The sequence below is a fragment of the Aotus nancymaae genome, unplaced genomic scaffold, assembly GCF_030222135.1.
Source record: "Aotus nancymaae isolate 86718 unplaced genomic scaffold, 86718_ANA_hifiasm-v0.15.2.pri h1tg000002l, whole genome shotgun sequence".
In the NCBI taxonomy this organism is placed as follows: domain Eukaryota; kingdom Metazoa; phylum Chordata; class Mammalia; order Primates; family Aotidae; genus Aotus; species Aotus nancymaae.
In genome coordinates, this window is record NW_026988413.1 from 39,228,662 (window position 1) to 39,251,984 (window position 23,323).

Genomic DNA, 23,323 nt, shown 5'->3' on the forward strand with positions numbered 1-23,323 from the left:
GCTATTTCAAGTAGGATTTTTGAGTTTACAGCTCTTTATCCCAGAAAGTTGTCAAGGAGAAAAACAGAAGCAGCCTGGAAGAAATTGTGGCTGTGGCAGGGGTGGGGGGTTATTGTGGGGACTGTCCCCACTGCCGAGATGACCCTGGGTGTCTAGGAGGCAGGCTGGAGAGGTGAGAGGCTTAACAGGTGGTCTGTGGACCTGCAAGTGTCACGCAGACCTCAGAAGAGGTGGCTGGGGACACACATGGGGAGCCTGGCATGGGGGGGGCCCTGAGGTCCCGTGGCCTGAGCAGAAAGCAGAAAGCAGAAAGCCGAGGACTTTAGGGATGTTCTGGGCCTGGACGATGCTATGCTGTCAGAGACATCAAGGATACAAGTGTCCCGAAGGCAGATCCACTCTGGAGGTGGAGAGCATCCCAGTCAGAACTCAGGTGACATTCTCCGCTGACTCGAGGAGATGGGGCTCAGAACAGGGAGGAGGCGGTTTTAAAGAACATTTTACATATATATATTTTTTTCTTGCACACTCTCTAAAATTCCTTGCACACTTCTAAAATTGTAGGCTATGCCCCTTCCCTGAACAAACATAAACCAGCTTCAGGCTTGTCTGCCCTTTTACAGTGGCCACTTGAGGTTTTCAATTCCAAAGGTTTTCTTCCTAAGGTTGGTCACGCACAAGCTGAGGACAAACGGGACTGTGAAATTGACTTGAGCTGAACAGAACCAGAGACAAGCTGGAGAAGGAGGAAAGAGAATTTCCTTCTTATCTTCTTTGTTCCTGCTGAAGAATTATACATATGACTCTAAGAAGAAACAGAGATTCCCTGAAGGTGTCCTGTCCTCCCAGCCCCTCTGGCTCTCCAGAGTATTCCTGATAGGGGGCTACGCTGCCTCTGCTTGAACATTTCCATTTTGGCCAGTTCCTGTCTGCTTCGTCTGTTATCCCAGATCCTCAACATCCAGAACTGCAAGACTATTTCCTTCAAACACCTCCACTGCCGCTACCCCTTTTTAAATTTCATTTCCTAGTACAGCCAACAAGAGCTTTCACTACTGCAAAACAGAAGCCAAATAGGTGATGTGCACATCTTCGAGGCACCGCATGTCCCTCATTTTCAGTGCTTACTTGGGGTACTACGTCCCTGCGTTTACTCAGCTCTCCAGTGACCCAGCACACAGATTTGTTTCAGCTTGATGAAGTGCATGGTCATAGGACAAGAAGAGGGAGAGGAACCAGGAGAACAGTGGAAGAACATGAACATTTTTGTTGTTGTGTTGTTTTGTTTTTGTTTTTGTTGTTTTTGAGATGGAGTCTCTCTCTGTTGCCCAGGCTGGAATGTGTTAGCCTGACCTGGGCTCACTGCAACTTCCACCTCCTGAGTTTAAGTGATTCTCCTGCCTCAGCCTCCCAAGTAGCTTGGATTACAGGCATCCGCCACCATGCCTGGCTTTTTTTTTTTTTTTTTTTTTTTTTCGAGACAGAGTCTTGCTCTGTCACCAGATGCCAGGCTGGAATGCAGTGGCACAATCTCTGCTCACTGCAACCTCCCCCTCCTGGGTTAAAGCATTTCTCCTGCCTCAGCCTCCCGAGTAGCTGAGACTACAGGAGTGTGCCACCACGCCTGGCTAATGTTTGTATTTTAGTAGAGAGGAGGTTTCACCATGTTGGCCAGGATGGTCTTGAACTCCTGACCTCAAGTGATCCACCTACATCAGCCTTCCAAAGTGCTGGGATTACAGGCTCAAGCCACTGTGCCCAGCCCACAAACATGTTTTAAATGTTTTAACTTGCCCCTAAAGTTTCACATGGAAGAAAGATGTAATTAAAAAAAAAAATTATAGAAAGAGTGACTGAAACGTAGAAGTAATGCATGAATGTGAGGTATCATGGTTTACTGCACTTACGGGCAGGCAGCTGAATACTTAGATATTTTCATTAGATATTGCAGAGTAACAAAAAAAATAAACTCACTGAAGTCAATAATGGAGAAACAATTACTATTAAATGTCCAAAAGTTCACTCCTAAACAAAAAGAAGCCAAAACAGAAATTTCTAAATTTCTAGAAAAGAATGACAAGGAGAACACTTTAATAGCAAAGTGTACAAGACAAGAAAGCTACTCTTAGAGAAGGATTTATCAGATTAAGAACCTGACTTTGAGAAATAAAAATGAACTAATTATTCACTTAAGGAAATTAGAAAAATTGTAATTCTTACTAAAAAAAAGAGCAACTAGGAAGAATAAATACACAGATGAAAGCTGAAAAATAAAACATACAGCACAAAGAATGTTTGAAGTCAATAAAGAACTTGTTTCTTTTAAAGAACAAAATAGATAAATCTTTTGAGGCTGATTAAAAGGAGAAAAGAGCAAAATTATAGAAAATTAGAAATGAGAAAAGAGAAATAACCACAAATACAGACTAAATTAAATATATAAATTATAAAGCCATGTCACTCTGTGAATAATGCATTCAACACATTTGGATGCATTATTTCCTATATAAGTATACAATCAACTGAGCATAAAAAGAAGTGAAAAATTTGTGTACAATGATCACCACAGAAGACAGTAAAAAAAAAAAAGTGCTCAAAAATCAGCCGTTAAACCCTCAAAAATTTGGGTATAGAAAGGAGATACCTCAACGTAATAGAAGCCATATACAACAGACCCATAGCTAGTATCATACTGAATGGTGAACAACTGAAAGCGCTTCCTCTAAGATCTGGAACACGGTAAGAATGCCCACGTTCACCACTGTTATTCAGTATAGTACTGTAAGTCCTAGCTAGAGCAATCAAACAAACAAATAAAGGGCATCCAAAATTGGAAAGAAAGAAGTCAAATTATCCTTGTTAGCAAATGACACAATCTTATGTTTGAAAAAACCTAAAGACTCCACCAAAAAAAAAAAACAGAACTGATAAACAAATTTAGTAAAGTTGCAGGATACAAAATCAACATACAAAAATCAGTAGAAGTTCTATGTGTCAATGGTGAACAATATAAAAAAGAATTCAGAAAAGTAAACCCACTTAAAATAGCCAGAAATAAAATTATAATAAATTCCTAGAAATCGACCAAAGAAGTGAAAGAGCTCTATAATGAAAACTATAAAATACCAATGAAAGAAATTGAAAAGGACTCCAAAAAAATGGTAAGATATTCCATGTTTATGATTGGAAGAATCAATATTTTTTAAATGTCCATACTACCCAAAACAATCTACATAGTCAATGCAATCCCTATCAGAATACCAATGACATTCTTCACAGAAATAGAAAAAAAAAAAATCCTAAAATTTATATAGAACCACAAAATTTATATGGAACCACCAGAATAGCCAAGGCTATCCTATGCAAAAAAAAAAAAACTAAAGGAATCACATTACCTGATGTCAAATGACACTGCAGAGCTACAGTAACCAAAACAGTATGGTACTGGCAATAAAAACAGACACATAGACCAATAGAATGGAATAGAGAACCCAGAAACAAATTTATACACCTACAGTGAACTCATTTTCAACAAAGGTGCCAAGAACATACACTGGGGAAAAGACAGTCTCTTCAATAAATGGTGCTGGGAACACTACATATCAATATGCAGAAAAATGAAACTTGACCCCTATCTCTCGCATATACAAAAATCAAATCAAAATGGATTAAAGACTTAAATCTAAGAACTAAAACTATGAAACCAATACAAGAAAACATTGGGAAAATCTCCAGGACATTGGTATAGGCAAAAATTTCTTGGGCAATACCCCACAAGCACAGGTAACCAAAGCAAAAATGGACAAATGGGATCGCATCAAGTTAAAAGGCTTCTACACAGCAAAGGAAACAAGCAACAAAATGAAGAGACAACCCACAGAATGGGAAAAATATTTGCAAACTATCCATCTGACAAGAGATTAGTAACCAGAATATATAAAAAGCTCAAACAACTTTATAGGAAAAAAAATCTAATAAACTGATCAAAAATTGGACAAAAGATTTGAATAGACATTTCTGAAAAGAAGACACACAAATGGCAAACAGGCATATGAAAAGGTGCTCAACATCGCTGATCATCAGACAAATGCAAATCAAAACTACAATAAGATATCATATCACACCAGTTAAAATGGCTTACATCCAAAAGACAGGCAATCACAAATGCTGGTGAGGATGTGGAGAAAAGGAGACCCTTGTACACTATTGGTAGGAATGTAAATTAGTATGACCACTAAGGAGAACCATCTGGCAATTCCTCAAAAAACTTAAAATACAGCTACCATATAATCTAACAATCCCATTGCTGGGTATATATCCAAAAGAAAGGAAATCAGTATATCAAAGAGATACCTGCAATCTTCTGTTTGTTGCAGCACTGTTCAAAATAGCTAAGATTTAGAAGCAACCTACGGGTCTATCAACAGATGAACGAATAAAGAAAATGTGTTACTTATATACAATGGAGTACTATTCAGTCATAAAATTGAATGAGATTCAGTAATTTGCAACAACATGGATGGAACTGGAAGTCATTAATGTTAGGTGAAATAAGCCAGACACAGAAAGACAAACATCACATGTTCTCACTTATTTGTGGGATCTAAAAATCAAAACAACTGAACTCACAAACAGATTAGGAGGATGGTTACTAGAGGCTGGGAAGGGTAGTGGGGGTTTGAGGGGGAAGGTGGAGATGGTAAATGGGTACAGAAAAATGGAAAGAAAGAATAAACATACTACTTGATAGCACAACAGGGTAACTACTGTAGTCAATAACTTAATTGTACATTTAAAAATAACTAAAAGAGTATAACTGGATTGTTTGTAACACAAAGGATAAATATCTGAGGGGATGGATACCCTATTTTCCATGATTATTATGCAGTGCATGCCTGTATCAAACATCTCATGTACTCCATAAACATATACACCTATGTATCCACAAAAGTTAAAAATTAAAAAAAAATTAAAAATCCACCATTAGTGCCCTAAAATCAGATGTTTCATGTCTTTTACCTAATCCTATAAGAGCAAATAATGTCAGTGTTTAGTTTAGGCCATATGAAAATATGGAAAGCTTCTCAATTCTTTTTAGAAAATATTTTTAGAGACTGGGTCTCAAACTGTCACCCAGGCTAGAGTACACTGGTGCCGTCATAGCAGACGGCAGCCATCAGTGCCTGGGCTCAAGGGACCATCCCTCCTCAGCCTCCCAAGTGGCTGGGATTATAGGTGCGTACCATCATAGCTAGCTAAATTTTAAAAATGTTTTATGTTTTATTTTGTAGTCTTACTATGGTTGCCCAGGCTGATCTCAAACTCCTGGGCTCAAGAAATTCTCCTGCCTCAGCCTCTCAAAGTGCTGGGATTACAGGCATAAGCCACAGTGCCTGGTCTTCTCAATTCTTTTGTAAAGCCATAATAATTTTGATGCTGATAAGTACTGATAAAGGAAGTGTATTAGTCCATTCTTGCATTGCTATAAACAAACACCTGACACTAGGTAATTTATAAAGAAAAGAGGTTTAATTGGCTCACCGTTCGGCAGGCTGTACAGAAATCATGGTGGCTTCGGGGGAGGCCACAGAAAACTTACAATCATGGTGGAAGGTGAAGGGGGAGCCCGTATTTCACATGGCTAGAGCAGGAGGAAGAGAGAATGGGGAGGTGCCACACACTTTTAAACAACCAGATCTCATGAGAATTCACTCACTATCGCAAAAACAACACGAAAGGGGGAAATCTGCCCCCAAGACCCAATCACCTGCACCAGGCCCAACCTCCAACATTGAGGATTACAATTTGACTTGAGATTTGGGTGGGGACACAAATTCAAACCATATTACAAAGTTTAAAAGAAAAACCAAACAAACCTGTAGATCATTCCATTTGGTCACATTGTTTTATTTCCTGTATCCATTGCTAGATTCAGTTTGCTGATATTTAGAATGTTTGCATTTTTAGTCCAATGCACATAAGTTGAGACTAAGGAACACTTACTGTCCTGCTGGAAGGAGGGCTCTTTATAAAGGAAAGCCCATCAGAATGGATTTTGATGCACCCTCACATAGAAATAAAAGCAGAAGGCAGAAGACGACCTGGGTTCCAGTTACCATCTCCGTAGGAAGTCAGTAACTGTGGACCTTGGTCAGGAAGTGTAAGAATGATGTATTAATGATCATCTTTAAAACTTCTGCTGTGTTATTTGAATTGCTCTGGCTCTACCTCTCCACATATTTGCATTAAATCCTTTAAAAATAAGAGGGCCTTAACGCTTGTCCTCAGGGGCAGCAAAACAAGGCAAGACCTGGGAAAACAGCAACCTTCCTGGCATCCAGGCCGGGGAAGGCGAGAGCTACTAGAGTGAGTTGTGGGTGGGCTCAACAGTTGAGCAGAGTAGTTGAGGAGGGGGTCTTGACTCTGGGACACACGGTGCAAGGTCTAGGAAGTTCGCATCATTTGCTTCCCTCAAGTTCAGGGAAGGTGTCTATCTCCTCACCTGATTAGCCCCTTGATAGAGTTTGGATATGTGTCCCATCCAAATTTGATGTTGAATTGCAATCCCCAGTGCTGGAGGTGGACCTGGTGAGAGGTGTTTGGATCATGGGTGTGGATCCTTCGTGGCTTGGTGCTGTCTTTGTGATAGCAATTCTGGTCATTTAAAAGATGTGGCACCTCCCGCTCACTTTCTGTCTGTTGCTCTTGCTTTCACCATGTGATGTGCTGCTCCCACCTCACCTTCTGCCATGATTGGAAGCCTCCCTGAGGCCTCCCCAGAAGCAGATGCTGCCATGCTTCCTGTACAGCCTGCAGAATCGTGAGCCAATTAAACCTCTCTTTTAATAAACAAATCAGTCCTAGATATTTCAATAGAGCAATACATGAATAGACTCATATATTCCTATTAGCCAATGGACTCATTCCTTCAACATTACTCACCCCGTCATTTCCTTCAACGGTATTACCCACATCTGTCATCTGATTGTGTCTACATGTCACCATCTTTTTCCTATCTGTACTTCCCATTAACTCCTCCTACCCTTGAAAGCCTCACCTCTCCATGAAATGGCTCTGAAATCCTAATTATTAAATGCATTAGGCACTTTTAAATCCTTATCTTTCATAACTTTGCTGTATTTTCTGCAACTTGGGTTTTTTTTGTTTTGTTTTGTTTTGAGACAGGGTCTCACTCTGTCACCCAGGCTGAAGTGTAATGTAATCAGGGCTCACTGCAGCCTCGACCTCCTGGGCCCAAGTGATCCTCCCACCTCAGCCTCCCAAGTAGCTGGGACTACAGGCATATGCCACCATGCCCACCTAATTAAGAACCATTTTTGTGTGTGTGGAGATTGGTTCTTACTATGTTGCTCAGGCTAGTCTTGAACTCCTGGGCTCAAGTAATCCTCCTGTCCTAGCTTCCTAAATGCTGGGATTACTGAAAACTTGGGGTTTCTAACAATGATGTATTTGGCCATTTCCATTTCCCACTGCCTCTGAGCTCTTAAACTTTCATTCAAGGCTTATCACAATCTGGAGCCCCAACCTGGGCAGGTCAAAATCTCTTTGGACTTTGTTTCCTCATCTATCAAAGAATTAGATTATTATTTTTCCTCTGGCTCAAAATTACAATTCTAAGCCTTCCCTGGTCCTTCTCAGCTGGAACCCGTCTTCCTCCTCTGAATATGGGTCAAAGGCTAATTGTACCTATCATGAATTGCATCAATTCATCTAAGAAATCATCTGCACATCCCCTTTATGTTGAGAGTTGTGTCAGAGGAAGGAGAGGAAAAGAGATAGACCTGGCCCCTGCCACCAAGAGCAGTGCTACTGGTGTGTGTATATGGAGCTTGTCATATGAGATACTTTCTTTAAGAGCTGGAGTTAGCTACATATCCCATCAGGCCTTGTACAAAGTAGATACAAAGAAGGGTTTGCCAAAAGCATAAAAAGCCCTTGTGCACCTAAATGTTACCTGCTCACCTGACTATGCTCGTGGAGCTAGCAGGAAGTTCCCCAGGGAAGATGTGGCAGGGTGCTTCTCCCGAATACTGCCTACTTTAACACTAGTAGGGAAAGACTTCAGATTCTCAATAAAGGGAAAAACAAGCTATGTAAAAGACAGACCCTTTTTTTTTAGGCACTGGAAATTTTAAATAGTGGTACTTTTCACTTCAGATAGAGGATTCAAGTTTATTTATTTTTCTTCTTTTGCTTAAGTAAAGCCAGATGCTAAGCAAGGTATGAATCATGTGGAAAGCTTTTAAAGGTGGTGAGGACAAATGATCGCTTTGGTTCAGATCACTAAAATACTCAAAAAATGCTCACACTGAAGTATCAGGAATGCAAACATGATAAAAAGTTAAAAACTACCCTGATGAGAAAACATTTTAAAAATGGCAATGACGGTAAACTGGTCAGCTTCTACTATAGACTGTTGGGTCTACGGCTTCTTATCAGAAGTTTTCTCACAAGAAGTTTTCAAACAGCAAAACCAAAATGATTCCTGGAACTACAGTGTTGAATACTATTTAGTAAGTAGAGTCTCTGAACTGGAACAACCTGCTATGGCACATATGTTTTGTTTCATTCATGATTCCAGTGATTCCTCTTACAAGCTTTTTCTGTGCATTTGGCCTAGAAGGAAGGACAGTGTGGGGTTGACAGTGATGGTACTTCTGAACCCAGAAGATTCCATTTTCCAAGCCTCTGACTATAAGGGGTTCTCAGGGCCTGCTGAGATGTGTTCCATCACCACAGAAACCATGATGTGGCATTCAGCAGATCCAGGTCCCCAGGAAACTCAAGGTAAATCCAAAGGTTTATTAGGGACATCAACAATTTTAGGGTTGGAAGACAAAGGAGGATACAAATAATTGCTGCAATACACAAAAGTTTTATTTTTGACTTTTTTCTTCTTGTCTGAAGGCAAAATAAAATAGAACTGAACATCAATGAATTTTGTACAACAAAAACAACTTTTAATATGGAATAGTCCATGAACATTTTAAAATCTCGGAATGGCTTCCCTTTTTCAAAGTCATGCTTTCTTGCAGTCCACAAGGAGTTGGCACGGAGGAGACAGTGGCAGCGGCGGGTGAGGTGAGTGGAGGAGGGGGCTTCTCTTAGATCCGTGTTAGCTGGTGCCACAAACTGGATGGGAGGATGCTCTCCACTTTCTCCATGACAAAGTTTAAGGGGGCAAACAAAGTGCTGAGGAACTGAAAAAAAACCAAAAAGACACAGAAGTCAGCAGAGACCTCGTTCAAGACTGTAAAACAAACCTCTCCTCCCACGCTTGCAGCTTAAGTCTCTGCATTACGAAAGTCTAAAAAGGCGACCATTTCATCTTTATGTTTACAGGAAACATCAGCTGATGGTCAAAACTGCATTCCAGTCCTTGGCCCCAGACAGCACTGTTAGATAACAGGAAGAAGTGTCAGCTGACAGCCCCCTCACTCCCCTGACAGGTGGTCCACGGTCCCGAGGTCTTCCTGCTAGTCTTCAGCATCTACTGGCTGCCATGCAGATGACTGGTGTCATCAAACAGGAATGACGGATTGGCGGCAAGTGGGCATAAGAGTTAAAAAATTGTGACAACTTAGACCAGCTGCTCATCTAGCTGGGTATAGAGCTCACTTAAAATGGAAAAGGCAATTTTAAAGATCAAGTGTATTGTGTATGAATTTTTTGCAATCCCACTGCCTCTCAAACACCAGTGCAGCCTGGGCTCCTTTCTGAGCCATGTGTTTAGCAGCATGCCTGGGACCCTGGGGGAAGGCGGCAAACTGGCGATTCCATGGAGGACAGGTCCTTGTTAAGAGAGGCTGTTCCAAATGCACCTCTGGGAACTCTTTTATTTGGTTACTAAATTCCTTTCTGCTCTTCATGTAGAGAATAAAGCTCCTTAGCTGTGTCTTTTAAGAAAGCCAAATGCTTCACATGAGACTCTTTTTAACATATTCTCAAATCCATTCTAATTCTGTTATTGTGAAGAATCAGCTTCATTCCACAACCCATCCAACATCTGGCAGAAGAGGTGCCCGGTCTCAGGCAGGTAAGAGAGAGGTGTTTGGATGGTTCCATTGCCCTCTGTCTGCTCAGAACCCAGGTATTGTCTCACTGGGGTTCGACACTTGGTTCTTGTACTGTGGAGCCCTTTGTCCTAAGCCCTTGTCCGTTACACAGCACCATCTACACCACTAAGAATTTCTTGTAGAATTGTAGTGCAGCATGTGTGTATATATGCAGAGGGGATCGTAGTTCTGAGGTCAAGCAAGTTCAGTACATTTAATGAAGCTAAATCAGGCTTCTTCACTAGGTATATATTCTGTGGACTGTGGGTCTTCAAGAATAGATATGGTGGGCAAGTTTCCCAAATTTGCTGACCAGAATTTTCCCTGTTTTTTTTTGTTTTGTTTTGGGACCAGCAGAACACACACTGGGAAGGCCTGCACCATATTATAGCCAGATCATCAAGTGTGAGATCTGTATAATGCAAAATCAAGAGAGCATAAAATCTAGGATCCTTCTCCAATCTGTCTTTTACACCAATTAAATCTATTTATTTAGTAAGGCACTTAAGTGCTGGGTGAAATATAAAGGGGTCTAAGACAAAACTAAGCTCCCACTGTCAGGGAAAAAAAAAAAAAGCCCAGTAGGGGAGGGGGCCACAATGATCTGGACCAAGCAAAGTAATAACCAGACAGACTATGACAGCAATCAGGATAGAAGCCCAAACAAAGCACTGGGACTGGAAAAGGGAGAGAATTCATTCTGCTGAAAGGAGCAGAAAGACTTCTGAGAATGAGGCAAGTGAAATGGACTCCAGTGGATGCCTGGAATGTCAAGAGAGAGAGATGGGGTAAGGATGGTAAAGGAAGAAATAGGAGCAGGGTGGGCCCTTCAGGCTCAATCAACAGTCAGAAGAGAAATGAAAAAGCAACAGTATGAGCAGAAGGTGATAAATGCTTCAGTTTAGCTAGGATAGTTAGAAGAAGTAGAGTTCAAAAGTGGCTAGAAGGACACTGGGGAGGGTCCTGCATGCCAGGCTGGATCTGCAGTTAAGAAACAGGCAGCCATGTCAGTGCTTGAGCAGAGGAGATGGTGCTGTCCTCAAGTGGGCGCCAGGTACATGGCAGTTTCTGATAACCTGAAATTATCCTTTGTTGAGTGCACAGAGCCACTCTACAGAATAGATGGCCTAACCTTTTCAGTTTACAGCTGGACTGGGTGCATCCACGAATGCAGTTGGAAAGCATCATGGGAGATAATGGGCCTGGGAATGAGCAATTACTGCCAATGACTCTGAAAGCATTTGTAAAAATCTAGTTATAAGAGGATAATATGGAGCAAGTTGACTAATTGTATTAACCCAACATGATATAAAATATACACATATATATAATTATGTATGTCTGCATGTGTATATATACATACACAGACACATACATAATCAGAGACCACCAATGCTCCATAAACCACAGCATCTGTCTATAATACTCAACTTCATAAAGAGGAGTTAAAGTGTTACAATGGTCTGGATAAAGCAGAGATTCTGACAGGTGGTAGAAGATCGGGCTCAATAAACAAGGTGATATTGCTGGCAACATTATCATATCCTAAAGACTTGGCCAAAAGCAGATTTAGAACTGTTGAAGCTGTGGTTGAGTGGGGAAGGAACTGCTGAATATTGAGCCATTGCAGCCACTGAGCTATTATTACAACTGCTGAACGTGAGCCAGTACAGTTAGATAGCAGGCATTGCTCACAGTCTGTACTCAGGGTGATTCACACACACTAAAATGTGGGGACCTCAGGGAGGCTCACCTTGAGTTGCAGAAGGAATGGAGATGTAACAGTGCTGGCTTAAAATAAAGGCCTTTTTTGTTTTTTTGTTTGTTTGCTTTGTTTTGGGCACTAACCTGACTTGGATAAAAAGCACAAAAGTGAGGCCTCTGAAAATCAAGAGGAGAGCTTCATCCTGTTTGATGTCCACAAATGCCCTCTTTTCCCATGCTGCATAGCAAAGTACAGTGGTCCCTTTTTCCTGGATGACACCTGCCCTTCTCAACAAGCTTCCACAAGAAAGTCGTAATGCCTCCACCGTATAGAATGATTCACTTCTATCCCTCCTATCTAGAATGTTCTATCCCTGGGAGACTTCACAAAGACTCCCTTGAGCTCTTTCCTAGAGGGCCTAATTTACTCTCTCACAAACCCTAGTTGAGATGTGCTCCCTTCATTACTAAGCCACCTTCTTATAGCATGCCTCCCATCCCATACCCGCAAGGAAGCAGCGGACAATGTAGTGAGGTGTCTGAAGCTGCTAAGCCCTTTTACTTAGTAACCAAATAAAGGCTAGTGGCTTGCATCAGGAGGTATTAAAAAAAATGTCTGCTTTGGGAGGCCGAGGCAGTGGATTATGAGGTCAGGAGATTGAAACTATCCTGGCCAACATAGTGAAACCCTGTCTTTACTAAAATACAAAAAGTTAGCCTAATGTGGTGGCACGTGCCTGTAATCCCAACTACTTGGGAGGCTGAGGCAGGGGAATCGCTTGAACCCGGGAGACAGAGGTTGCAGTGAGCTGAGATCACGCCACTGTACTCTAGTCTAGTGACAGAGCAAGACTCCATCTCAAAAAAAAAAAAAAAGTCTGGAGGTGCATGACTTGCTTGGGATGCTCAGTTATATTTCTGCACATGTTTGAAAATTAGTATTTTTTAGTTTGAGACCCAAGCAATAAAGCAATACACAATGAGAAAACAGCAGTTTTCACTTGACTTAGGGGGAATTTATTGCTGAAAAGTTAAGTCTGAGTGAGCAACACCAAGAAAACCTGGAAGAGCTTATTTATCTCAATGTCTAAAACTGTCCAGAAGGCAGAGGTACCTGGTTAAATCTTTAACCAAAATACACCAGGATTCAATGAGTGTCTTGTAGTGAGAAAAAGCAACTGAATTAAAAAAGAGAGAGACACTTCAATTGCCTGATCTTCCTTTTCCTGAAACACCACCACTTAGAAGGTCACAGCTCCCAACAGGCTTCATTAACATTCAAAACGCCTCTGCTTATCTGAGTAAGTTCCAGGTGCCCCACTGCAATCAGACAATTGACATTTCACAGTAATCAATATCAGGCTTCAAAGAGGTCGAGGCCTATAAGTGAAGAGAGTCAGAAGTCAGGAGGCTCAGTCTCAGGGAAGGAGAGAGACTAGAGAAGGAAAGACAAAGGGGTCAGAATGCTGACCTTCCCACATTCTGGGAGGAGGTGGGTTTGGAATGATAACGTGCACCCTTATCTCTGTAACTAAACATTCTAGGAAGAGTTAGTCCTAAATCACCGAGGTAATTAGATTAGGGGGAAATGCCGGTGGAAGCTGCTCCTTTCACTATTTCCCAGTGGTTCACACTTCCCTGTAAGCTTCCTTATGGGCCGCACATCATGATCACCATGTAAACACACTGTAGAGTTCCCAAGCCAGCAGCTGGGGGTGGCAGTGCAATCTCTCTGCATCTACTAAAGGTCACTGTCCCAGGGACATTATCTCAGGGAAGGGCTGAGAAAATCACTTTCACAAGCTGCAAATGGTCACAGGCAGCCTCTAAGGCATTTGTGATAACCTGCTGGGTGTGGGGTGGGAGCTTCGGGAGGGGCCTGATGAAGTGACTAGGGTGAAGATGCAGAGAAGACTCAGGAGGCAGGTTGAGGAGGAGGCGGGAGAAGGGGCTTGTCTCATTCAGGCCATCCATCTTCCTTCCCCACAAAGTCTCTCCAGACGTTTTGGAAACTGCTAGACCTTAATGAAGGGCAAGATAAATGTGATTCTCCAGACAGAGGTTTACATGCAAACTTATCTAAAGAACATTTGAAAACTACGGGGAGCTGACCAAACTATCACACCTTGGTAGAGCAAAATATAAGAGGACCCTAAAGGCAGATATATATTTTCTTCAATCATTTGATCCTATACTTAAAACCAAAGCTTTGAAAACATTAAATGAAGAGAGTGGCGTCCTGTCCCGCATCCGTAATGAACACCCCTCTCCGATACTCTGGAAGCACAGCTACATAGCCATTCACATTCTAGAGAATGCCCCAGTGTATTCTAGTTGCTATCCTTCCCTCTGCATTCCCAGTCCCCTTGCTGGTTAAAGTGGACTCAGGCAATTACTCATTCCATTCAATACAGTGGTTGTACATCCACACCACCAGCGCTTGACAACTCAGGTGGCCATGCTGATCCCAGACCAATTAAGTTCACGTTGTGGGGGCAGGCCTGAGTAATTTTTAAGTTTCTCAATGATTCCAAGGTACAGCCAGGGAAACCATTAATTCCTGAAAAGCTTCCACCTGAACAGCTCTGAGGGCACACCACTGCAGCTGCAAATAGGTGCTTGAAGGTTCAGCTTTCTAAACAGTGTCCCTGGAAGGAGACGGGGAATCCCCTCAATCTCCATCCTCGGAATCTGCTGGGGGCTTTGTTAAAAATACAGATTCCTCCTGCTAATCAATACTCAAGATTTCGGATTTCTGGTGGTGCGGCCAGGTGACTATATAGACTAAAGGCTGGGAATCTCTACTGATTCAAAACTCCCACTAAGTGCTATTACAGTTGGTTTAATGAAGAATACTGGACTAATGACATACTTTTACAAATATGCGCTAGAAATATTTAACAGAGAAACAGAAAATGTAAAAGAGCAACAATTGTTTAATGTTGTAAAAATATTCTTATTTTAAATTTTACTAAGTTATACTCAGAGTTCTGGCAACTACTTTTACTCAGAGATTGGCTAGGGAGTAGAAGAAATTAATAAATAGTCTAGGCCCATAAACTAAGGAACATTCAAGGTAGCAATATGGGTGATAATGGATGTAGAAATCATGTCATGCACAGAAGACTTAAGGAAATGTAAGATATTCTACCTGGAGGAAAAAGCAGGTAGTCGGTTAGAGGTGGCCATGAATGAATGAGTATCCTAACAATTCGCAAGAGAAGGAGGGCTGTTTGGTGTACACTCAGAGTACAGAACAGGAATAAGTGGAAATTAAAGGGAGGCAGATTTTCACAGTATAAGGCAAAGTTCTGAGTAATCCAATAATGAAATAGGCTTTGATGTTTATAAATATGTAAGCACCTCATCACTGAAAGTATTCAACATGAGTCTAGGTGACCTCCTCTAAAGACTGCTATTAAAAGCAATTTGCTTCATGTCCCTTTCAACTCTAAGAGGCTATAAGTATAAAAAAGAGAAAATACAATGCTAAGCTGTATCTGATTTTTCCATTGACTCTTTCTGCAGAGACCACTACCATTTATTTATTTAATAATCATTTATTGAAAACCTACTACGTGCAAGGCACTGTGCAAAGCCTTGGGGTTACAGAGATAAGGAAGACACCATCCTGCTCTCAAGGAGCTCACATTCTAAATGGGGACAGACAAGTTTTCCACAATTATAACACAGTACAATCAATGTGAGAATATACGTATTCATGGAATACTGTGGGCTCATAGAGGAGAGACGCCTAACTCAGCTTAGAAGCACTTTGAAGAAAGCTGAGTATGAAAGAACGAAGAGGCATTAGTAGAGTGGACGAGTAGGGTGGTGACAATGAGGGCATTCCATGCACAGCAAACAGCATGTGCAAAGGCACAGAGGTGTACAAGAGCCTGGTGCATCTGGGAATGGTGAGTGATTCATTATGACTGAAGAGCAGTGACTGTGCAAGAGTTGGGAGAGCTGAGGCTGAGAGGTAAGCAAGGGTCAGATCATAAAGAGCCTTAGATGCCATGCTGAACAACTGGGACTTGATCCTGAAGTGACTGGGAAACCACTGGAGAAATTCAAGCAGGGAAGTGACATGCTCAGAAGTGCAAGTCAGAAAGACCATTCTTGTGTCAGTATAAAAGAAAGATTGGTGGAGGATAAGACTGGAAGCAAGGAGACCAGTTAAGACTATGGCAGGAGTTCAGACAAGAAACAACAAGGACCTAGACTAAGAGGGATGCTTTGGGAAAAGAAGGAGGGAAAGAAGAGGTGAATCACATTTACTGAAGGCCTAGTTGCTTAGGAGGTTAGAACTGACAGACTGCAAAGGCCAAGACAGATGGGATGTGGGGAGTGAGAGAGGGTAGAATTTGGGAGGGCTGCCGAGTTTCTGGCTTGAGCAACGGGTGGATGGCGGAGGTCAGTAATATAGGAGGAGGAGCAGTTTTGGTGGTGGGGGAAGTGGGGTGATGAGTTCAGTTTTGGAAATGTTGAGATTGAGGTGCCGGAGGGATTTCCAGTTCATCTTCAACACGCATGAAAATACTCTTGCAATTCCAATCCCTGAACTCTGCCGAGCAGAAAATGTCAATCATCTGGAAAGGGATTAAATCAACCCAGCCAAGTTAGAAATCATCCTTTCTGATTGCACTGGCCTTGAAATCTGAATGGAGTTCCAGGGAAACAACTGATACTCTTTTTCTTATTCCTTCTGTTTGAAACTCATCTGTGGCAAGATTAGTAAACTTATCCTTTACTGCATGTGCAGGTTGAAATGGTCAGTTTTCAACAAAGAAATAATGGTTCTTGGCTGTCAATGCAGATGGCTTTTCTTATTGAAGCTCCTCTCCCCAAGCTCCTTAAAACTCTTAATGGATTTCCATATTTCTAAATGTCATTTCAGTTTACTTCTTAATAAGCCCTTCACGCCCTCTGTTCATTCCTTAAACAAGCCAAAGGTTTGCAGCCATTAAAAAAATTATTTAAATCATCTCTGAAAACGTAAATCTCATCCTTCACTAAGGAAAGAACCACGATAGCCAAAGATTAGATATAATGTCATTCAATTATAGAAAACCAAATAATTTCCCACACATTTTTCATTGGCTAGAATTCCCTAAATCATTCCATCCTTTTGGACCTCCTGCATTTTTTGGAAACTGCGGAGAATTTGTTTTGTGAAACGAGGCAAGACATGCAGTAATAACCTGCACTTTCTCATTTGACCCTTAATGCTTTGATTCCACTGATGATCATGAAAATTAAATGGTGAGCAATGATCTTTGCAGGCTCGTATCTGTTTCTGCAAGGCAACCTTGTTTCTCTTATGCTGCTTCCCTTGACTTTCCCCGACCATACCCCAAGGCCTCCCTCTGGGCAAACACTCACAGCTTTTGCGAAGACCCCCATAAGTTCCGGGAACTGATGTGTCAGGAGGGCCAGCATGGCTGTGAAGGAACATAATCCAGCAGTAAAGAGAATAAAGAAGGGAAGCTCCTTCTTTGGGTAAACTGAGACTTCATGGAAAGCTGTGGAGAAGACCAAAAGGGAAATATCAGGGCTGGAATAAAATGCATTCTCAGGGATGGTCTATATGACGGCACTGACTCCAGAGCTTTGGAAAGAGTTGGAAGACTATTGGAAATGAACAAAATAGTGCACCTGACAAACCGTAGCCAACATCTGACCCAGCCTTTGGAGGCCCATCTGCTGGTCGCAAGTGTTCGTTCAACCTTCAGCACTCTAGATTGAGGCAGGAGGGGGCTAATTTGGGGTTGCCTTCATGGGAGGGAAGAGGAGCACTGCTGATGCCTAATGTATAGTATTTCTTTCTCAAAAGCAAACACAACTAAAACAATTACAAAACATGTGTTCATTGTACAAAACCTGGAAATCCAAAATCGAGTATACATGGTAAAAAAAGTGCTCCTGTCTATATTTTTTCCTTCCTGTATTTTAAAAATCATTATAATAAGGTGATACTAGTTTATTCTGTATTTTTTCCTGGCACCCTCTAAGTATGTCAGTGGAGGGTGCCACCCTAATAGAGAGATATCCAGCGAGGACCTCACATGTAGGTAGATCTATTCAAACTGCAAGAGGGGAAGGTCAAGGCTGCTAGGGTTATGCAATCATCAAAAAACAAGAAAAGCTGGTGCTCTTTAAAGTACCCTCTATAACTTTCACATTTCAAACAGTGGGTTTGAGAAAACCAAAAAGCTGTGGGACAAAGGTCAAGAGAATCACCTCCTTCTCTGTGCTCATTACATGGCTGCCTGAGAGACTGCCTGGGTGGATGGGGCTGGCCTGCAGGAGGAGAAAGAGCCAGGGGCTGTAAAACTGCACATGAGCAATAGGCCACTCTAACCAAGAGGACCAGAGGGTCTCATGGTCCTCAGGGAACACAAGATCTAGAGGCCTTTCCTCTACCTTTCAGCTCCTGTTCCTCAGAGCCCTCAACAGTAATCCACAATGCTGAATGCTTAGGGCAGAGGGGATCCAGCAGGAACTCCACACAGACAAACATGCCTACCATGTCCAGGTAGGTCAGCCTGCTGGGATTCAAACATCTGGAGCAAGTGTGCTCAGGGCCTCGTGTGGCTATAATTACACTTTTAAGGTGCGAATTATGGGTAGCACTTAACCTGCCTTCTTCATATCCTCACCCTCAATGTCCAACCAAAAAAGATTTTGGAGGGAGACCAGACTTGGAGCACTGCATTCAATTAAATTAATGTGAGCCACAGTTTTCTGTTTTGGGCTTATAAAGATTATCCCTATAAGGTTTCTTGTAAGAACTGTAATCTTGTTCTAATAACTAATCTATTCCCACAGAAACTTAATTGAACTCGATTAAAACATTTAAAAACATTGTACTTTTCAGAAAACTGCCTTTCTTACCAGAAAACCAAAACTTAACAAGGATCTCCCTGAAGGGGGAGTCAAAAGGTAAACTATGGGCCCATGGTGAGGATTTCTGAAATCAACTATAATGTTGTGTGAGGCACCAGACTCTCTTCACAATCAAACTCAAACAATGAGGAACACATCAAGGAGATCTCGCAGTTCCCTGAGTAACAAATCTCGAACTGGTCTGGCTGGCAAGGAGGTGAGTGAGCACCTCCTGCTACCTCAATCTGATGACAGCCGTCGAGTTCTACACCCAAATCCCACCATGCTGGAGACTCATGACTGGCTTCATGATGCTGGTGTTTGAAAATTTACTATGCACCCAGGACTCTAAAGTTACACTATTCCTCTGGGCAAAGTATTTATATATGTCACAGCTATAAGATATTGATATAACTGGAGCTGATGAAAGGGCAGAAATGGCAGGAGAGAGGACAGAGAAGGGAGAAGAGCTAAAATTTGGAGCTTATTATCTGAGGGAGAAAAATATATCCTAAGTCAGGGCCACATGAAGAGCCTGACATGATCCTTGTACACAGTATGATTTGATAATAACCATTTAGCCTGAACTGTCAAAACAATGTTGTATTACAGCAAAGCAAAATAATATTTTCCACATGTGGTATGGGCGATTAGACTGCTAGCAGTGTAAGGTAGTCGAGGGCAGGGTTTTCTTTTGTGTGCTTTCATACAGTGCTGAGGCTGCATGTGTGCTCTGCACATGGTACTGAGCCACTACGTGCAACCCACGAGGCACTCACAGGAAATCCCTCTGGCCAGAGCACTGTCCCACCACAGAGCACACTGCCCTGTCCCGCAGCTCCATGTGGGGCTGTGGTGCCAGCATCCTGGTGCTGCCCTCCCACCCATGACTCATCTGCAGCTCCCTCTCCATCAGCAGCTCCTCTTCAAACTCTGGTCTGTGCAGACCACATCTGTCCAGCTGAAGAGCCCAGGCAGAATCCTGCCAACAGACCAGCCCAGCAGATACCAGCCCAAACCCGGGCCTCTGTGCTCAGGCCAATCGGTACATGGAGTTTCTTCATCTACATTTCAATCCTTTGGCATCTTTCCCTTTGATAAATTTGGAGAGACTTGGAGGAACAGGAAGCCAAACCCACTCATGTAATTCACTTTAATACATATGCTATCAAACAAGGACAGGGGTTTGGAGAAAAGTAATAAAAGACGAGGAAGGTTATGAACATTGATATTCCCACCTCTTCCAATCCCCACCTTTCGCCACACACCCTTACTGGCTGAAGAGAGGTGAGACTTACATGGAAGCAGCTCTCGGTCTGCTGTTTCTGTACAGATTGGGTAAGGATAAAATAGGTGCCCCTTTTCCAAGGGATAAGGGATCATCCGGAAAGCTGAAAAGGAGAAAAAATATGTCAGATATGTCCAAAATTTGTGTCATAACTTTCCAACTGCAAAAAGGGACGTTTGAGCATTTTTATAACAGGGAACGCTTCTCCAAAGGAGGCAAGGCTTACCCGACCAAGCTATGTGCCAGATAAAATGTCAGAGATGAATTATGATGTATTACTCACACATTCATCTCACAGTATATATTCTGGGCAAACCTCACAAAACTGGGTGGGGACAGAGGTGCAGAGGGGTGGGGAAGCCATCAATATCAATGGCCAGGGTTTCATCATCTACTGAATATTAGTAAAATGTTATAGGCACTAATTCAATATAGCTAAACAAATAGTAATAATGCAAACCTGGATTAAAATGCTTCCCCAGGAAGGAAATGTGGGTTGACTTGTTGGAGTTTGTATAGATGTACAAATAAGAAAGGCATTCTACCAAGTCGATTTAAAAAATAATGTGTAAGTGGATTTGAATTCCAACCAAAATGAATAAAAACAAAAATCTAAAAATGTATAACTTGGGAGGCATTCTAAACTTTATGAAATGTTTAAATCTTCAATATCATGTGGGAAAATTGATCTGGAGAGATTGATTATCTGTATGTTGATGACATTAGGCCACATAAATTCTACTTTTGTAGCATCAGATGACATTAGGGCTCACACTAAATTACAGCTTTCCAATCAATCCATCCTTTCCCATGATCAGGCGTATTACCCTCCCTGTTGCAATGTCATCGGCATGTTAGTCTCACTGTTCCTATGAACAGTACTCATGGAGGTAATTTTTCTTCAACAGATGTCCTCTTACTACAGGCTGCTGTAGATATAAAATATAAAAGCTATACCCTACTCTGGGAATGTCAGATAACAATCCTTGCCTTCGTGTATGTGAGGGATGGTGGCAACATGCAGGAATATTTAGTTTTAAATGATACATTTCAAGGAATCATAGCCATATCCTCAGCTGTGTAACTAACTACCAGAGCCTTCTTAAAATGCTGTCAATGTACATATTTATCTTTTGCATACTTATTTCAAACAGGAATCAGAAACAAAGAATGTTCTCCCTCACAAGAAATGACAAGGTTCCATTGTAACCAGCATCAGTGCACATATGGTATTTATTCTGGTGTCTGAATATTATTTAAAAGTAAAAACATTATGTATGTGATTCCAGCATTTGGAATGCAGTCAATCTACACCGCAGTGGTATCACTCTGAGGTTACAGCACATTGCCACGGAGAATATAAATCACTATAAATGTGGGATTAGAGCAGAGCCAGTTTGCTGGCAGTTTGCTGAGGTAAAAATGTTATCAATTTTCCTCTCATAACAGAAACCTCTTAAACAGAGATTAAAACATTAAAAACACCCCAGACTTTAACTCTGCTTAAAATGAAAAGCTCACCCTAGTTCAATCAGATCTTTTCGTTCACGCAAACAAAGATGACTTTTGCCCGCCAGAACAAGCAAGAGAGTTCTTTGCACAGGTTGTTAACACACAAAGATCATTCCAAGGAAGCAATGTCTCTCTCATTAGAACCAGACTTTCAAGAGAACAAAACGCCCCCCACAAAAACAAACAAAAACAAAAATAAGCCTGTTAGTGCCTTTATAAGATACACTAAAATCTCTTCTGGGAAGTACTGAATTTAAACTTAAACTACATTATGGCAGGATTTTAATGCCATTTCCCATAAATGATGGCTGCTACAAAAGCATCTGAAAAATGTGGAAAAACCTACGTGGGAAGTTTTTTTTGTTTGTTTGTTTTTTAATCCAGATTCTCCATGTGCAAAGGGCTGCTGTAATTAAGAATCTGTTCAAGTTTGTAGGATATAAAGAAACCCTCAGTTTTCGAAGTGGCTATAAATTTGAATGCTAAATTTTATTCAAAATTGAAGTCAGTTTGCACTTCAGGGAGTAATTTTTTAAATGAAATACAGGAGTGCAAGATCTTGAGAGTGTTCAACCATAGAAATCTATGGTTGGTTGGTGTCTTTTCAGTCAAATGCTACATACTTTTTACTGTAATATTTGGCATGCATACAGAATTTTGTGCGTCAAGTTAGTCTTTTCCTTTTTCTAATTGGTTCTGGTCTTTTTTGGAGAGGTTAGAGACACAGCACAACTTTAAAAAGAGTGCATGTGTACACACAACCACCCACCCACCCACACCCTCTTCCCGGATTGCCCTCCACCCCCATGATTATAAAGATGCTTATGGTGCATTTAAAAATCTCTCCCATGTCATTTGTCATTTGCATTGAGCTCATAAAATAGTATTAAGGCTTTTGGCTTCACTAAACAAAAGCAAATACAATTTCTGCTTGCAATTCTATCCTTAACCCACCCTGCAAAGCAGGGCCCAGTCGGGTGTGAGATAAGCAGGAGAGGTCCAGAGAGAGGCCGGGAGAGGCACTGCACAAGCCTTGCCAGCATCACCTCCCACCTCCTGGTCCCTTTCGCTGCTAAGACACGCAACTGCTCCATGACAGCCTTGTGCTTTTGCCAAATGTCCAGAACTTTTGCGAATCTAAGTATTAAAAACACACTGATTTGGTGGTAGCAATAAGAATAGAAAAAGATCATTTGAACAGATCTACTTTATGGATGAGTACAGGCCTAATCTTTGAGAAAGCACAAATTTCAGATGAATTAAAAAGATACATGTATTGGGTTAAAAACAAAACGAAAAAGCTAGGCCACTCAGAGTGAATACATGGTATATAAATGATATTTCTGCACTTTCTTCTGTGTGCCATGCCCTCCCCTACATTGATTTTGGTTGTGAATCTGTTGAAGGGTCAAAATGAAACTGGGAATTAGTGAAAGAACAGATCATGCCTTCACAATCAAGTCTATGGCATGATGCTGACTTCTTCTATCCCTGATCAGACACATTTTCTAGGTGCCAAGTCTATCAGTGCCGTTCCCATCAGAGATTCTCAATTGACACTGGGGAGAAAAATCACCAGAACCAAAGAATGGACAAAAGGATGGATATGTGAACAAGTTAATTCTTGATTTTCCCAATGACTTCTAAATGACCTCTTCTTACTCTGCCTACTACATAGGCAAAGCTAGAATGTAACTGCAGATATTTTAACAGTCCATGATACCTTTTCAAAGAGTATCTTAGAGAACTTTATACAGATTATTTGCAATAGAGGGAACTGAGTTTGAATCCCAGCTCTACCTCTTATAATCAGTCGCTTGTCAAAAGGTGAGCGACTTCTTATGTGATGAGCACA

At 41.5% G+C, this 23,323-nt stretch overlaps 1 protein-coding gene across 16 annotated transcripts in view; it reads right to left on the reverse strand.

The window, feature by feature from the left end:
* Window positions 1–8,803: 8,803 nt before the first annotated feature.
* The window catches only part of ST7 (suppression of tumorigenicity 7), a 288,286-nt gene continuing 273,766 nt past the window's right edge, over window positions 8,804–23,323 (reverse strand). For 9 of the 16 annotated variants that reach the window (XM_012456974.2, XM_012456972.2, XM_064374133.1 and 6 more), the window contains 3 exons: window positions 19,967–20,059; window positions 17,166–17,305; window positions 15,321–16,372 (listed from right to left, as the gene is read on the reverse strand). In XM_012456974.2, the coding sequence (XP_012312397.2) occupies window positions 16,253–16,372; window positions 17,166–17,305; window positions 19,967–20,059 (353 nt within the window). In that variant the 3' untranslated portion in view covers window positions 15,321–16,252. Of the gene's footprint in view, window positions 9,222–15,320; window positions 16,373–17,165; window positions 17,306–19,966; window positions 20,060–23,323 lie in introns of those variants that run through there. The other 7 variants (XM_064374161.1, XM_012456975.2, XM_012456973.2 and 4 more) reach the window with 1 other exon arrangement.